The sequence below is a fragment of the Haliotis rufescens genome, unplaced genomic scaffold, assembly GCF_023055435.1.
Source record: "Haliotis rufescens isolate VD_foot unplaced genomic scaffold, xgHalRufe1.0.p SCAF_6, whole genome shotgun sequence".
NCBI lineage: Eukaryota > Metazoa > Mollusca > Gastropoda > Lepetellida > Haliotidae > Haliotis > Haliotis rufescens.
In genome coordinates, this window is record NW_025964334.1 from 24,023,266 (window position 1) to 24,041,635 (window position 18,370).

Consider the following 18,370-nt stretch of genomic DNA (forward strand, 5'->3'; position numbering starts at 1 on the left):
CTTTTAACAGTATTCCAGTTATATCACGGTGTGTCAGCTTAATGTGGGAGGAAAGCCCGAAGTGATGCAGGTCTGAGACGTTTACCACTTCGGTGAAACCCACGAGCACGGGTATGGTGCTGAAAAACCTAGAAACATAATCGGGGCGAACCAGGATTCGAACCTGAGGCTTTTAACGGTTTGGTTCGTTTTCATTTGCTTCGATATATCGGGGCTGGGACGAGTCCAAATTTAATACCCGGGTACCCACCCCGCTATTACCCGAACCTACCTTGGTACCCGCTACAGGTCTCGAGAGTTTGGTACAAAATGTACGATTGGAAATAGTTTGTGGGTAGCCCTGGTAAAATGTATTTAGATACATGTATAAAACGATCTGATCATGCATAAACAGAAGTGTTATTTTTATTCAAACTTATAAAGGCCAGAAGCGATGGTCAGAATGAAATGCGAACATTAGTGACTTGTACTGTAACCATAGAGTTCTTGATATTTTTAATCATTAAACAATATATCACGTGACTAACCACGGGTCCGGGTAGTCCTGTGGGTACCCGGGTTCTACTCAGTACCCACCCGACCCGAGTACCCGTCCAAGCCATATTCGATACGTCGTGGTTCAGCGCCTTGGTTTTTTATCATTATCATTTGATCATTTTCGGAACAGTATGTATCTAATAATTCATTTATACATGATAAAATAATGCCGCTTCGATGAAACATGTTGAAAGATTTTGTTTTCTTTAGGACGTAAATTACGAAGCGGAAACGGAACACTACTCGGACGAAGGGAGACAACTCTACTTCAGTCGCCAACCACAAACTATTCTAGTTCCCCTTCGTTCCTGTAAACTTGACTCCCTTAATATTTGCTTTTTTAACGCCGCTCTCAGCAATATTCCAGCTATATGACGTCGGTCTGTAGATAATCGACCATCCAGTGACTGACATCATGAGCATCATCGATCTATGCAATTGGAATACGATGACACGCATCAACCAAGTCAGCGAGCCTGACCACCCGATACCGTTAGACGCTTCTTGTGAGCATGGATTGCTGAAGATCAATTCAAATCCAGATTTTCACGTGGGGTATTGCCATTGTACAGTAGTGTATCACTTTTGTTTATTAAGTAAGTTAGCAGTAACAATACCAGTGTCACCTGCTGGCCATGTTGGCGAAGTTCTTGTATGGGGCGAAACAGGCGTCTTACCAAAAACACACTGGCGGCGTGTAAAACTGTCGTCTGCGTCACTTGTGATGACGTCATCGGGCAGAATCGCGTGAGGCACTCCGTAAACCTGAAGCCGTCCCTACTGAAACAGATAAACACAATGTGTGAAATAACATTGAAACCTCGTTAGTGTGCATCCCGCTAGTCAGAAAACTGTTAGTCTTCAGGACTATCACTGTGGGGGCATCGTCCCTTCATTTCCAAGTAGCACCTTGGGAGAACAGACTATGGTTGGATGTCACCTACGGTATGTTGTATTCATACGCCACCTTATACACCAACACCGTCTTTTTCCAAAGTTCGATTTTAATAATAGGCAAAATTTAAGTGAGTAATAAATATAGAGTGAGTGAATATGGTTTTACGCCGCTTTTAGCAATATTCTAGCAATATCACGGCGGGGGACACCAGAAATGGGCTTCACACGTTGTACCCATGTCGGGAATCGAACCCGGGTCTTCGGCCTGACGAGCGAACGCTTTAACCACTAGGCTACCCGACCACCCAATAAATAAAGACACTCGTCTCCGTTAGATACAGTTTTTAGAACAACTCGTATATCGAACGCCAACACTTCTAGTTTTTTTTTCTAGTAATCTATTTTGCCAATCAATGGGTCGAGTTCTAGATTTGCTCTGATTATGTTCCTCGGTTTGTCAGCACCATGGTATGGGTTTCACAAAACTGGTAATCTGGTAAAACCTGTATCACTTCGGGTATTCCTCCCACATTACAGTGACACACTGTGATGTAAGTGAGGTACTATTCTAAAGGGCGTTAAACTAGGCTACTTACACATTCCGGGTTTACCGGGTTTCACTAAACCATTGCACAAGCTCGTGTGCACATGCATGTATTATTTTTCATGAATGGCATGCATTTATAAACTGGGGGGCAAAAGATAGTATACCGAATTTGTGTATGTAATTGAAAGAACTATTGTTACTTTTGATAATGTCTTTTTAATCATTACGTATTCCTGTCACAGTTTGTAAAAAGTAAGAGGTTACTGGTTAATTTCGTGTAAAAATAAACGCTTTCCATGAAAAGGTAAGATAGGCGTGGAAATGAATTTGCAACCACATGATATAATGCTATAATATTACCTTATTGCAACAAACCATGAAAGGAAATTATTGATTTTCAAAGTCATGATGTCTAATATACTCATCAGCAGTTTAACAGTTTTAAATCAAATTATATGTTCAAAAATAAAACCATGTAAAAGTATTCTTTGAGTGCTGACTAAGCGCCAATACAGTTCATGTTTTGTTAACTTAAACCAAACATATGATACAATCAACTGAGAGGTTTAGTTTCCTATATCCCTCACGTTACATCCCTTATGAAAATCATATCAAAGACTTGCTCATGTTCTAATACTATACCATCAATGTTGACAATCGAGAATATGAACTTGGACAACAATGCGATTCTAGTCTGGAATCACCATTTCCTTAATCTAAGAATTTCGAATCGACAACCCCTCGCCAGTCCAATTAAGACTCTTGACGAAGATTTGAGTGAACGGAGAGAGTGATGCTCCTGCTTCTGTGTTTCGCCATGCGGTAGTTACAACCGTCGGGAATGGAATCACTTCATTATTCAATGGGAAACGGGTTTTAGCCAAACTTAGATGTTGGCGCCGGTGGTCTTCTGTTGCCATTATTGACAGCTATCGTAGAAAGTCAGGTCAGGGCCCCGTTCCACAAAGTGATCTTAGCGCTAAGTCGATCGTAACGCCCATTCTTTAACACTGATTTGTGACAATCGTAGCGCTAAGATCGCTTTGAGGAACGGGGTCAGATGTCGTCTGTGACTTGTGATTTTAAGGGCGCTTTCTATATTACCGAATATGTGCCACGTTTGAAATACAAAGCATTCCTGTCAACCAAGCTAACATATGTATGCTTTGTTGCAGCGAGTCCAGGGACGATAACACCATTTTGTCTTCCACAACATGTAAGCGTGGGTCATGTTCCCACAATAAATGTCGTTAAACTTCTCGACAAGGCGATCTGAGCTCAAAGACAATCGTGAGTCTGTTAAAGAATAGTAGTTACCCCTGTGTGAAACCGTTCCCATTGCCTATGTTACGGAACCGTTCCAAATGAAAGCGTCATGCACGTAATACATTGTATAACAGGCGAGTCTTCGTACGGAGTAGTGTCCCTTTGTATATACTTTCGAAATTATATTAAATAACTGCATTGTGGACCTCTGGCCAGAGACCATATAATAGAGGGACGGCCCTCTAGCCTATGCGCGAAACCATCAGTGCTACGGCTTGTACTGCGCAGCCTGTCCGGAAGCGAACAGAAACGCGTTCACTGCAGTCATCGTTGTTGCCTTTTTTTCCCATGCAAAAGATATATTTCACAATACATAATTACACTCATGTATTTCTTAACATTGTTAACATTACAAGTGAGATTTGTTGGTGCCCTAAAGCATGTCGTTGTCACTGTATTTGATGACTGTGATCACGCTTTGTCTTTGTCCGAGAGAACAAAATGGCGCACATGTAAAATCGGCAAAAGTGCAGATTTTGATTTTCAATAACGGCTCTAATTCTATTATATGGTCTCTGCTCTGGCCTTTACACTGAATAAATCTGCATGCCTGTCTGTCTTTACTTTCTAGAAATGCTTCCATTTCTTTTGGTCACCAAAACAGGGTGTCCTGACTCTATACATACAGTATCACCGAATACACTTGTTGAAATTACAAAATGACCAACATTTGGCATGTTTAAAAGTAACGTGGAATAGTCACACCAGTACTGCAGTAATCCAGTCAGGAAAATACGGAAAGGTATCTTACATACTAGTAGTTCAATCAGATCCACTGATCTCTATGAAATCTTTTTTTGTAAATATTTGACACATTACGGTACTCCTATTCTTTTATATGGAACAGAGGTCTGTGGTCTTATTGAATACAGAGCTTTAAAACTGGTCCATCGGTGTGTTTGTAAAAGATTCCTAGGCGTAAAAACAGTTTACATATGGTCTATGTTAGCTTGGAGCACTCTACTTTAAATTTTCAAAATGTTGATTTTTTTAGTATTGATTCAAGATTCTTGAAATGCCCATTAATAGATTACCAAGAAAATGATATAATATAATGTTATTATATGAAAAAATTGGAATTCGTAATTGAGTGTATGATGCCTGTTTGTTTTTTAACGCCGGAATCTGGACCAGTCTTGACCAGACAATCCAGTGATTGACATCATGAACATTGATCCACGCAATTGGGATACCTTATGTTATGTAATAAGAATATGATTTTCTTGCAACCAGTCCCGAAAATAGATTTCTACTATGGCCCTGTTGCCTTTCTGAGTGGAATAAACTTATCAACATAATTTTAAAACATATTTTTCGAAAGAAAATATACAACATCACTTAGTATGCATCTTGCAAGCTAGCATAAGACACCTTTAATGACGGACATATATAACAGGATTCACGCTTTCAATCACATTGTTCACTGTCAGAGATTATTTTTTATCGGTGTCAAAATGAAGATTAAAAAACGCAATTAATAAAACACGTTTTAGTGATTTCATAAAAGAAATTTGTTTGGAATAATTCGAAAATGAAAATGTGTTTTGGGGGATAAAAACGTCAATAGGTTCCTCCACTTAATGTATTGAAAGACTGTTCACTACTGATATCAAAAGCAACAAAACTGACGCTTCAGTGTGTGTGTGTGTGTGTGTGTGTGTGGGGGGGGGGGGGGGGGGGGGCATTTCTTCAAGATAATTGATATTGCACCTGACTTATTTGGATCCAACTGGTCTCGTCAAAAGTGAACAGTTGTGCAGTATGCGTCCTTTATATATAAGTCAGCATACTGATTAACCTGTTCCACCATCAAGTAGTACATTAGGCGACGCCACATAATTGTCCTTTTAACGCGGGCAATGCGCGCACCTGCCATGTACATTTTAATCACGTGCTATATCACAGGGGCTGTTGTCGGGCTGAACGTGGGCCTTGGGCATAACGCCATTACCATTATAAACTGGCTAATCATTCAACCATGGGCTAATCGCTCGAACAAAGAAACGTACCGCACTGTGGTTGATTTATAAGGTAAAGAAGCAGAAGCCTGTTAATATAACTACAGCTAATAATGGAACAATAACATTGATTGGAATGACTCCATGAAGTCTGCGTCTGGTTCACAAGAAAAATTACGCGTATGTTAGGTATTAGGAAGTTGAAAAAATAATATTCCATTCGATAAGTTAGATATCAAATGAACACGTAATTAATTCGTGCATAGCATATTTCGAACGTTTTAATGGAGAGAGAGAGAGATGTGGGGTGAAATGGGGTTTAATGTCGCGTCCAAGATTATTGCTCTTATATAGCGACGTGTGTGTGTGTGTTTGTGTGTGTGTACAAGTCCGGACTGATGCCGAGAGTAATTACGGATGGTCTGTCACGATCTCGAGTAATTTGTAGTGCTAGCTGTACTCTCATCAGCGTTCACATGTTGTACAGATGAGCGAGAGAGAGAGAGAGAGATGGGGGGGGGGGACCATTCGATTCACAGACCGCCGTCATAAAGTTGAAATATTGCTGAGTGCAGCGTTAATCAACGAACAAACAAACAATAATGTTTCCAGAGAAGTAATTCGACTTATTTGAGTTCAACATATCCGACTTAAGCTATATGCCATTATAACTGATCAAACTTCTACCTTATCCTTTTCTTTTAAAAACAAGTTTGAGTTCGACTTATTAGGGTAAGTTTTACATGTTTTGTTACCTCGTGGGCAATAAATTGAGTTCGAGACAACTGGGAATTCGACACATCCAGTTGATCACATCCGTATTAAAATAATGATATACTTGTATATACTAAGTTCGACACAACCGGGTATCCGTCAAATTCGAGTTCGAGACAAAAGGGTTCCACTGCAATTTATATAGCCAAAACCAATAAATCTGGAGTGGGTGTTGCTTTGCACCGCATTGTATCTATATGCTCATTTGAGTCGACTCTGCTGATAAGCATTGCATATAGGGACACAGGGGACTAATAACGTTTCAAGACGTGACAGTCGGCGATAACGCGTACATGAGATAAAACAAAGTTGAGTCTGATATGAGTTATTCATTCTAATATTGCAAACCATTCTTAATAATCACCGGATCTTTACGATATCTCGCCCCAGTGAAGATCCGGGTTAGAATTGGCAGAACTCTTATCACCAAGACCATTGGAGATCCGGGTTAGAATAGGTCTTCAGCAACCCATACAACAGGCGAAAATGCTTGTCGTAAGAGGCGACTAACGGGATCGGGTGGTCAGGCCCGCTGACTTGGTTGATGCATGTCATCATATGTCAATCACTGGAATGTCTGGTTCAGACTCGATTATGTATATACTTCCGTCATAGACCTGGAATATTGGTGAGTGCGGCGTTAATCAAGAAACAAACAAACAAACTTAACCAATCTCAACCAGCATCACACTCGTACCACTGATATCATAAGAAAGCAGGTAAAACACAGCTTACATGTAAATGCACACAAGTTGAAACAATGGAATGCATGGCCGTCCCTTAACACAAGTTTCAAACTCCAAATATAATGCACCATGTACCTTAAGCTAACGAGATCATCTCCTATCATTGATGACAAGGTACTTTCCCGATCCCTACATTCCAATCAGACCTCCACAGCGGAACTCTTTATACTGCGTCTTATTAATGAATCGGATGCGCTCCCTACTGCCGTGCATGGAGTAAACACAAGTACGCAGACGATTTCCGTCGATCACAAATAGTCCTCTCACCTGCGTTTTTTACCTGAGGTTACGAACTCGAAGCCGTTATCGGTGAGTAAAATCCATGTTACTTTTATATATTTACAGTGTATATACACGTGTTTTGCAGTAAAACACTTTAATGTAATTATGATGTTAGCTGTCTATAACCGAGCAGGAGGAAACACTCCCTTCGTGAATACATAACCGTCGCCTACATCAGTCTTAGTTTTGTTGGATTTCAATACATGAATGAGGGAAATACACATTATAGAATGTGAGAAATACTTTCAAGTAAAACGTTCGTGTGAAACCATTAGAATCTACCATACCTAGACATGCCAAGAACGGTGTATTGGATACTTGTAGCTGTTGGAATGTGTGCATGTAAATTCAAGATTAATGACTCTGTTTAGATTTACTGTAAACCGTTTGTTTATTCTTAAGCGCTAAGAAATAACCCATTAACCTGTGCAGATTGTGTCTAATAGGTCTGCAAAACGTCATATTTCATAGTTAAACGCAGGTGAGATGACCACTAAATGCGTTGTTCTGGGTAGTTCCCATGCATGCAATGATTCAGTGATTCAATGGTCCAATGCATGTTCTCTCTGGTCATATCCATTAGGACACCTGATTCCACTCTGATTACATTTAGTCGTGTACAAAACGATGCTCTCTTCCCTGGAATCTCTGCAACTGGGAATAACTATGAGTACACACTTTAGATAAATGTTGTGAGCTGTAGCAACAACTGCAGGACTAATCGATGCGAAATGCAACTGCGGAAGGCACACAAAAACACAGATTGTGTTAGTAGCACGCTACAGTAACAACCGATGAAACATTATTAATTAACGGCCACTGGGGTTTCCCACACGTACCAGACAGGGGTCATGTGTCCATCAGTACCTCGACTGGTATACTACGATATATGAGCCTGACACCTTGGTTGTGAGTAACCAGTTGTCGATAGTAAATCAACTCGAGACAGTCATCAAAGTAATAAACGAACATCGTTACTGGCATATACTTGAATGTATTTGTACTAGTAGTGTCCCGTGCAACGAATAATTCTTTGTGAGGACGGTCCAACTAACTTGTTTGATAGGCATTATTTAGAAATTGATGGGTGACAAGATAGACTCAATTTTATGGATAACAACTTCTTTATATAATTGTGTCTACCTTGATGGTCCAACTGTCTCAAAATATGCCTGCACATGGTGATACGTGTCCATCAATTCAGCCTTGAATCCGCTGTGTGAGTCCCCAGCCTGTAGTACTATAAATAAAAAAAATAAAAAATTTAAAAAAACAACGAATTTGTTTTTTAAATATTGCAGTCTAGTTGCATGGAATGATATATGTTAGTGAAGGGGTGGCCCGTTCTCGTCTAATGCTCTCTCTCTCTCTCTATGAGATGAGTTGCGTCCCTTAGTCATGTCAGGCTCCGCAGGTCGTTGGGTTGGTTCGATTCTCTCTCTCTCTCCCTCTCTCTCTCTCTCTCTCTCTCTCTCTCTCTCTCTCTCTCTCTCTCTCTCTCTATCTATCTCTCTCTGCATGATCCCTGTAAAACAACCACAATTAGTAGTCACAATCACACAATCATCAACGACTACGTATAATCTCATCATAACAATAACGCCATGTTTATGATCTCCCTATGATGAGGCTAACCCCCGGGGAAGCATCACCATTACATCCATCTACCTGTATTGATTGCCCGTCTTACATCACCCCCATCGTCACACCCCTCCCCAATCACGACATCATCTATATTGTATGCCGTTGCTATGTTGTCAGGTTGTAGACCCTGAGTCCAATTAACCCTGCTGTCGGTATCAGATGCAGCTGCGGCCTTTACAGTGCACGTCTAGCGGTGTCGTGTACATGCATATTGGGAAAATTGTATACAGGTTTTTAAAAAGCTGGTACACAGCTGAATGTCTGTACGCAACAATGAAAGCTGGGTCATACTATATAAGATTCGTGTGCCGGTCCTGTAGGGGCTAAAGAAACGATCATCAAATATTTGTGCTTTTGATCGATCGTGGGATTTTCACGTGGTGATTCGGAAGACGCAGATAAGGAGGGCATGCATTGTTGCCCCTGAGCTGACCTAGCGAGTTAGAACTTACACTAACCATACTTGAAAACTATACCTTCACGTTAATTTTTTAAAACTATGTTGCCTTGTACGTCCAGTGGAATCTGTTTCGTCGGATAATCGAGACTTTTTAACGTTGCTCTCTAGCGTTGACGTTGTATAGAAAGGTGTCGAGCAATATACAATGTATTGTTACCTTCCAGCTCTTGCGGCTACATTTCCCAATTGCTTTGGTACTTTAGAGCATTGCTTTTCATTCCATTTTACTCTACTTACAGATAAGCTGTTCAATCAAGGTTTCGCCATCGAAGTTCAGATCAAGTTTTCACTAGCACTTACTTTTTATTAACCCTTATGCTTAACCTTTTCGCGAACACTTTGTGTCATCACTGACTGGTGATCTCTGTCATCAGTATTCGATTAATATTATCTCTTTAACGCTGTGGTGTCTGTTTCGTCAGATACTCGCGATCATGCTCTGGCGTTGAGGTTTTGACTTAACTACAAGATATAAGTCAGTTAAGTTATTATCGCGAACTCCATTATGGCGAACCTCGCGGGACCGTGTTGTAACTTCGAGATATCCGGACATTCGAGATAACGCGACATGGACAGAATATAGTAAGACGGTCCGGCCCGGGGAATAGGGTTCGAGATATCGGTACGTTCGAGATAACGGGGTTGAGATCACGAGGCTCGACTGGAACAGTGGGGTAAATAAACCTTTAGGGTGGATTTGACAGCTCTATAAATTTTACATCCCACAAAACTGACTTTTCAAGGGACTCACAGTTCAAGGAAATGAAAAACAGCCAAATAGTCATCGTTTGTAGAGGAGTCCTAAAAGAGCCACGTAGAATATTTGATTATGGCAAAAAGTGAAGAGAGCGATAATGTTGACAGGTATTAATAAGCCTTGGTCTTGAGTTCATAAAAACTTTGTGTTTTTTGTAAGCATTAAACAAACGTATCAACAAAACCTGAACACGGAAAAATAAAAAAAATATGTATTTAATAAAACACAATGAAGTTGTACAGAATATATGAGGCGAGTATTCTCCAGAGAGTACGAGATTAAAAGTGGGAGTGTTAAAAAAGCAATTTGTAAAGTAAGTTTCACACACACACTCACTCACTCACACACACTCACCAACACACTCACCAACGCACATTAACATCACCGAACGCACACAAATATTCACAAACAAAACTAATGGTAATATCTCTTCAAATACAAGTATTGTTACAATATTTTACTTGGTTGGTGCATGTCATCGATCCCAATTGCGTGGATCGATGCCCTTAATGTAAGTCACTGGTCCAGACTCGATTGTTTACAGATCGCCGTCATATAGCTGGTATATTGCTGACTACCACAAATAATTTTTACCCGACACAGTGCGAATGTGGAATGAATTACCGGATATTGTTCAGTCAAAATATACTGTATATGACTTCACTAAAGAAACTAAGCGGCAAAAGAAAGTATAGGCTGGCAATTGGTCATTTTCCTGAAAACAGCCATAACTAGTGGAAAGTGGGTATTGGGAATATGACTGCCCAGGAACTGGTACCAAAAAACACCTCACCTGAACGCGCCACCTTTGACGGCGCTCGTGCAGTGGCAAAAAAATGGTGAAACGGTTTCCCGCCTATGGCATAAACTGCACGTGCATGTTAGCTGTATAAATGCGTTCGTCTGCAGGGTATAACCACACGTGATGAAAACACACAAAAGAAATGCCACTGTCACAGGAGCAGAGAGAGAAACATCGGTATGGCCGAAATGGGGGCAACATAGGTCCAAATTGCCAGAAGGTTTGGTTGTACACCATTGACAGTAGCCAGGCTGATTCAACGGTACAGGCAGACAGGGAGGGCACAGGACAGGCCTAGAACCGGACGACCCGAGTGACAACACCACTGGTAGACTGTCAGATACGGCTCATTCACCTGCGAAACAGATTCGTAGCGGCGACGGCGACGGCAGCAACAGCGTTGGGACATCCCATTAGCCAAGGTACAGTACTACGACGACTTCGTGCTGCTGGAATCCGAGCTTATCGTCCTTTCCGAGGAATGGTACTGACTGCTCACTGCGGGGCGGTATTTGTGGAGATCAGAAGACTGGTTTGGTGATTATACAGGGAAACCTGAACGCTGTGCAGTACAGAGACCAAGTGTTGCAGCCAGTTGTGCTTCCGTTCTTACAGAACCAACAGCAGGGGACATTGTTTCAACACAACAATGCCAGGCACCATACTGCAAGACTGACTCGGTACTTTCTAAACCAGCAGAACGTTGACGTTTTGCCCTGGCCTGCCCACTGTGGCCTGTGGGACCATCTTGACAGACAGATTAGAGCACGCCATCAGCCTCCGGTCAACAGACAAGAATTGCAGCAGGCCCTGATCATGAGAAACGAGTGGCAACGGATTCCAGTCCACGTCATCAGAAGACTGACGTCATCGATGAGGCGGCGTATCACAGCATGCATTGAGGCAGCCAGAGGTCATACACGCTATTGAAGGCAATTGTGTCGACAATGAACTTGTAGTGTGTCTGACAATTTTTTGGTGACATTCCTGACAACTTTTGAAAATGAAATTTCTTATCCAACCATTGTTTACCTTGAGCTTACATTACCTGTGATTGCACAATTTCATTCAAACTGTGGTTGATCAATCATTTGTTACCCCTCCCTAGATTATATTATAATTCACAACAAAAACTTTTCTTGTTATTTTTTTATCGATCATGGGACCCATACTTTCTTTTGCCGCCCAGTTTATATCACCACAACAGAAAATCCTAAAATATTTGGCTATGGTACCCGTTTCTGTTAAATTATCCATTGCCGCCTCAGGTTAGGATGCAGTGATTTAAATGCACACAAATATCATGGACATATTCATGAGTTTACTACCTGCTCCTGTGGATATCAGTATGAGGATCCTACACATTACTTCTTTTCATGTCGCAACTACTGCAGTCTTCGGAACAATATGTACTACTATGTAAAGGGATATGTCTTGGATTCAGTATTATATTATATTAGATTTGAAACTGTCGGTAGCAGAAAAAATCAAATTTAATGGTGGCATTTGGCAAAGTTCTAAATATGACCGTTTCCTCTATGAGTGAGTGAGTATGATTTTACGCCGCTTTTAGCAATATTCCAGCAATATCACGGCGGGGGACACCAGAAATGGGCTTCACACAGTGTACCCATGTCGGGAATCGAACCCGGGTCTTCGGCGTGACGAGCGAACAGTTTAACCACTAGGCTACCCGACCGCCCCGTTTCCTCTATGAAGACGTTTTGTTGTCAGTATTGAGAAAGGTATCTTTCAGAGTAATGCCCATTCCTTATCATACTGAATTAACATCAAGAACAATTACAACTGATATCCAATAATTTTATTAAATATACAGGTTCCAATAAGATTAATTATTAGATTATTGGTGAAGCTGGGTAAATAGGGATGACAGACTTTGCTACCGGGTAGTGCCAGCTGCACACAGTGACATACAAAACACCTGACAATAGACGATAAACGAATGAGTGGATACGTTACCTGCACCTAATGATGTGTTAAAGCCTTACCAGGCTAGAATAGGTCAGAATGAAATTTACCTTGTAATATTTTCCCGTGTGTTGCCTGCAGATTAACATACTTAAAGGTTCGCCCGGCCATATTATCACATAGCCGTCAAGTTCAAGCAGCATGCTAAATACGTCTTAGGTAAACCCTTCACGCAATACCATAATTGTATAACTCTTTATTTGTACTTGGATTCTACAAAAGATTAGTGGACAAACGATAGGGGCGAACAAATGCACAATGTCCGTTTTTAGTTGGGATAATGTTATTACATAATATCATGTAGAACATTAGCGTGTACTTGCTTGCCCGTCTACCTGTCGTCAACATAGTACAGTTGCGATGGACTTCGGTGCTGAGACAGGCTGAGGCCACTACTGGGGAACGAGATCTCCATCTAGGTAAATGTTTATGATCTAGTACATGTTCAACAACACATCCGTATACAACAGTATGGCTGTTCGTACACGTTTTTAAGTATTTTTTAAGAATTGCAGTTCAATTCTGTTGAACGCTCATACTTGATCTAAGATAATATTGTACTAACCGTTTTCCTGTAATCGCCATTGTTATATTGTGTACATTTTAAATTAGTGTAAACCGTCGCGATTTCAATTATAAATTAGACATAATCCCAAGCGCAGGTTAATTAATACTTTATATGCTACAGTTTGGTTTAAACAATATCCCACAGCGGATTTGTTGACTTCCTCATTGTTTTGTAACAAAACAAGATTGAATTTGTAACAAAACAATTACCAGCGGTTGTTAAAAGAACACTACTGACTCAACCTTATTGACAAGGGCGCTAATTAGCATCATTAAGAGCAACATCGTGTGCATTGAAATTGACATTCATTTTGACACCCCTTCAACCCCCGTTGTATTGTCACGTCGTTTGTAATGAGACCCATTGTTACCAGTAGCGCTTATTTGTATAACCATAGCAACGTTACTTTGCTGACATTAACGAACTACTCAGAAACGGGTAATCGGTATATAAGACGTGTGTTAGTAAGCGATACCGCCCGTGTTATCATATAAAATTCACTTGTCAAAGATCAGGGTCGTGGGCCACATTAGCTAAGGTACGTTTCTGTCACACATTGGTGCCTTTTGTAACCGCTATGTTTGTATTACGAGTGTAAATGGGTAATTATTAAGGCTAAGCATCCGCCTGTAACATGATAATAACATGTAATAGTACAGATACAGCTGACTTTGATTCTGCAAAACAGTGGTTAATGTTTATTGATTATAATAACTGGCTTGTAGAATTATGGAATGATAGAAATTTAGTAAATGGTAATAAGCTAAGAACGTATAGACAATTTAAAACTGATTTTTATACTGAGAAGTATGTCAGTGCTTCACTTGATAGACATGAAAGAAGTATTCTGAGTAAATTCCGGTGTGGAACCCTGCCTAGATTAAACTAGGGAGATACACAACCTGTAACATCTTAAGTAAAAAGACTCTGCAAGTTTTGTACCAACTGTGTTGAGGATGAAATGCACTTCCTTGTAACTTGTGATCTTGACTCAGACCTTCGTTACAATTTGTTTAATTCTATTTCTAGTTTAGATCCCTCCTTCCTACAACTTAATCCAGCAGACAAGTTTAATTATATAATGAATAATGATTCAATATGTAATAAGTTAGCCGTTTTACTGACCAAAATGTATAAGCGTCGTTGTCACACACTTTCTTAAAATCATGTCACTACCCAATTAATCCCGTTTTCATGCATTGATGTATATTTTATATTTTATATTTTATATTTTATATTTTATATTTTATATTTTATATTTTTATATTTATGTAACATGTATATTCGTGTCTCGTAGGCCAATGCTTGCCGGTGGATGTACTTTTAATTCAGGCCATATTTGCAATGTTACTGATTTTTATGCATCCAGTGACACGTTAACAAAATCTTTTTCTTCCTCTTCTTTTTCTTCTTCTTCATCTTCTTCTTCTTCTTCTTCTTCTCCTTCTTCTTATATGTAGAATTCCGACTCCTAGCATAAAGAATCTGATCAGCGATGTTTATATAATTAAAGGTAGTAGAATTACGGATATTTTATTGAAAGAGCACCCAGATGTTTCCAGTTCTTTTTTAAATAAAAAAACTATGAATGATAGATAAAAATAGAGCGTTATTTATTATTCGCTGAAAAAAGGCACCCACTTCAAAACATTCCGTTTTGTAGCCACAATGTAGTGTTCTAATTTACATGCGAGTCGTAGATTCTTCTTTCAATACATTCTAAGCCAATTACTTCGGTAATTTGGTTATTGAGATGTATTTTGGATAGTCATGTATGATTGTTTGTTGTGTAACCCCGCCGCACTCAGCAATATTCCAGCTTTATGACGGCGGTCTGTAAATAATCGAGTCTTGTCCGGACAATACAGTGATTGACATCACGAGCATCGATCCACGCAATTGGGATACGATGACGTGTCAGCGAGCATGATCTACGATCCTGTTAGTCGTATCTTACGACAGTACAGTCGCTTTTTACGGCAAGCAGGGGCTGCTAAATCTCACCCCGATTTTCACGGGGACAGGCATGTATGAGAGAAGCTCGATATTGTATACCGTTAATACCTTACGAACGATTTGATCATTCCAAAATTATTTTTACAGACTATCGCAGAGTCGGGTAATCAAACATTTCCAGTGACAATCTCCACAATCGATCCCCATCAAGACCAGTATTACCCACTAACACCTGCCATGATGGGCCTTCGGTTGCTAAGTGTGAGAAATGCATTGTCTACATCTGGTAAGTGATTACAATTATCAATGTGTCGGTAATCATGCATGTTCACGAAGGGACCCATTTAGAACTGCGTGAATTAAAAGCTACATGAGGGTTTAAACACGGCTTTTTTACATTTTGTTAGCAATATTGCCGCCATATCAAGGCGGAGCACCCCAAAAAAGGAGGAATCAAATCTTCGGGTCTTCGAACGAACCTTTCATCATCTCATTTTGACAACTAAACTACTAATAGATATGTAAATGCTTCACATGTTACTCGTAGTGATACTCCGAGTGTTCAACTGGGAACTGAGAACGCGTGTTTGGAACTATGTCATACAGTTGACACGAAACTGAGGCGCATGTAACTTTACTTATAGTTAAAAGCATAGGTACACAAGTATTATAGTTATTGCCCCCAGAGGTGTGTAACGGTGTGACATGTACCCCCATCACATGTCCAGTTAAGTCAGATCGAATGATATTCCTCGCCGTGAAGACACTTTCGTCCTCTAGCATGTTGTGTGTTGTAGTATAGGTGTCTATTTTGATTTAATACTGTTCGTAACGCCGCCTGTTGCATTTTGTAGTATACGGGTCTGGTTTAATACTGTTTCTCAACTTGAAGACACGTACATAACGTCCTCCAACAGCGCCTGTTGTAGTGTAGGGGTCTGGTCTTATACTGTTTCTCAACTTGAAGACACGTACATAACGTCCTCTCACACCGCCTGTTGCATGTTGTAGTGTAGGGGTCTGGCTTAATACTGTTACTCAACTTGAAGACACGTATATGACGTACATAGCTTCCTTCACCCCGTCCTTTAACTAATATCAGTAATGATGAAGTGAAGCAACCCTATCAATTTGTCCTTCTATTATCACTTGTAACATGTTTGTTTCGTTTCTACAAGAAAGAACACTTTCTACATGTTCTTACATTTGTTTTGTTCAAGGACAATGGAGACTGTTATCCAACAAGCGCGTTCTTCTTGTGTGTGTGCTGTTCATCTGGTTCGTGATGCTGATGTTCAGGAGCTCACCAGAACAACACGACTCCGAAATCAAGCTTCTACATCGTCAAGTAGTAAGAGCTCTCAATCAAAACAATTTCTACGGCCACGCTGACATTTACAAAGGCATGTGGTACTTTGAACCCAGAGACCGCATGGTCACACCACTTGAATTCCCCTTCATCTTAGATGGCGCTAAGGTCTGTGAGCCTAATGGCAAGCCACTACTACTGGTGGCAGTCATGTCTCTCCACAATAAAACAGAGCAGAGGCAGGCAATAAGACGGACGTACGGACGTACTGCTAAAGGACGCAGTTGGCCTGGCAAGAAGCTATTCGGACCTGTGAAGCTGGCGTTCTTTTTCGGTGTCAGTAATTCTTCACGGGAAAACTCTATCATCGAACAAGAAGCCAAGCTGCATCAAGATATTGTGCAAGTCAATTTCACCGAATCGTATTTTAATTTGACATACAAAGTGTTAATGGCAATTAAGTGGGCGAAGATCTATTGTCCGAAAACGTCATTCATTATGAAAGTTGACGAGGACTCATTTGTAGACATACCACGCATGACAGACATATTACTGTCAGTCAACATGACCAACCAGATCTACGGCCACTTCCACTATGCCGATCCAGTAGAGAGAGCTGGAAAGATGAAGGTAGCCAAGGATGCTTACCCCATAGAAAGATACCCACCACATGTGAAGGGAAACATATATGTGATGCCTACTCTATTAGCTACACGTATAATGTTACTGTCACAGTTTTTGCCGTATGTCAACATGGAAGACGCTCACATCACTGGAACACTTGCCAAGATCCTTGACGTTAGACATCATGACATCCCGACTGATCAATATAACCCGTATGGAGGGCCGGACGTCTGTGACTTTGCTTTGAGCAGGAAGATCGCAGCGCAACAGGTAAACGCATCTGTTGCGTATCAGATATGGGATGCTATTGAAGATCCGACATTGTGTATAAAGTAAACGCATGGGTGTCTTTTGAACCATATTGTGGCAATGGATTGCTTAAAAACTTGGGTTGTGTGTGGATCAGTGCATGAAGACACATGTACAGAGCATGGTTTCATGGACAGCTGGTGTCATCTTTGTGACATCTCATGTGTGACAATAAACGCAGATGTGTACCTAGTGGACAACAAGTGATCGGAGATATTTATTACGAGCAGTCTGGGTGCGGAGAGAACCTGTTTTAAATACATTTATTCATTTATTTTTGTCAAAACCACTTTGTTGACGATTGCATTTTTATGAAGATGAAAAAACCCTGGATAAATGCGATAAGAAATGTATGGAGACGAAGGAAACATAATTCGTAGGGTTGCAGCCTCTGCTGTATGTGTGAACACAGGTTATTTCCCAGCATCGATCGACATACAAGAATATTCATACATTTCTTTGCTCAAAATCCATCGCCAAGGTAGAAAACATTGAAATTCCTCGTCATGTAGTGTTAAGAGGAATACAGTTTGTCGAAGTATCAATAGCAGCATATAATGACTCAAGCTCAAAAGAATCATGACGTCACGGTGACTGATGCAAATCTGTATGACGTCATCACGACTGATAACGCTTTTCAATGTTATGATGTCATTGTGTATCTGTTGAATACAACAACAACTGAGCAACTATGCATATGCGCAACTTGTTTTTATATTCCATGTTTCGTAAAGTCGCGTCCTATTTATTTGTATCTATGTTTCTATGTTTCATTAAGCTGTACTTTGTTCCGAAATATTTACAATGTTGATGGCGACGTCTTCACTGTCCAGGTGCTGGCCAACTTGTGATATGCGGTGCCAGTTTATCCGAATAAAACATGTA

General features: G+C 40.4%; 1 protein-coding gene across 2 annotated transcripts; it reads left to right on the top strand.

Moving 5' to 3' along the window:
- Positions 1-6,970: 6,970 nt before the first annotated feature.
- Positions 6,971-18,370, top strand: LOC124113452 (beta-1,3-galactosyltransferase 5-like). Of its 2 annotated transcripts, none has more exons than XM_046473801.2 (3): positions 6,971-7,094; positions 15,391-15,529; positions 16,464-18,370. In XM_046473801.2, exons 2-3 carry the CDS (start codon positions 15,481-15,483, stop codon positions 17,510-17,512), a joined length of 1,098 nt encoding a protein of 365 aa, XP_046329757.1. In that variant the 5' UTR covers positions 6,971-7,094; positions 15,391-15,480; the 3' UTR covers positions 17,513-18,370. The 2 variants fall into 2 exon arrangements, with proteins under 2 accessions (XP_046329757.1, XP_046329756.1); XM_046473800.2 differs by lacking the exon at positions 6,971-7,094 and adding an exon at positions 13,059-13,138.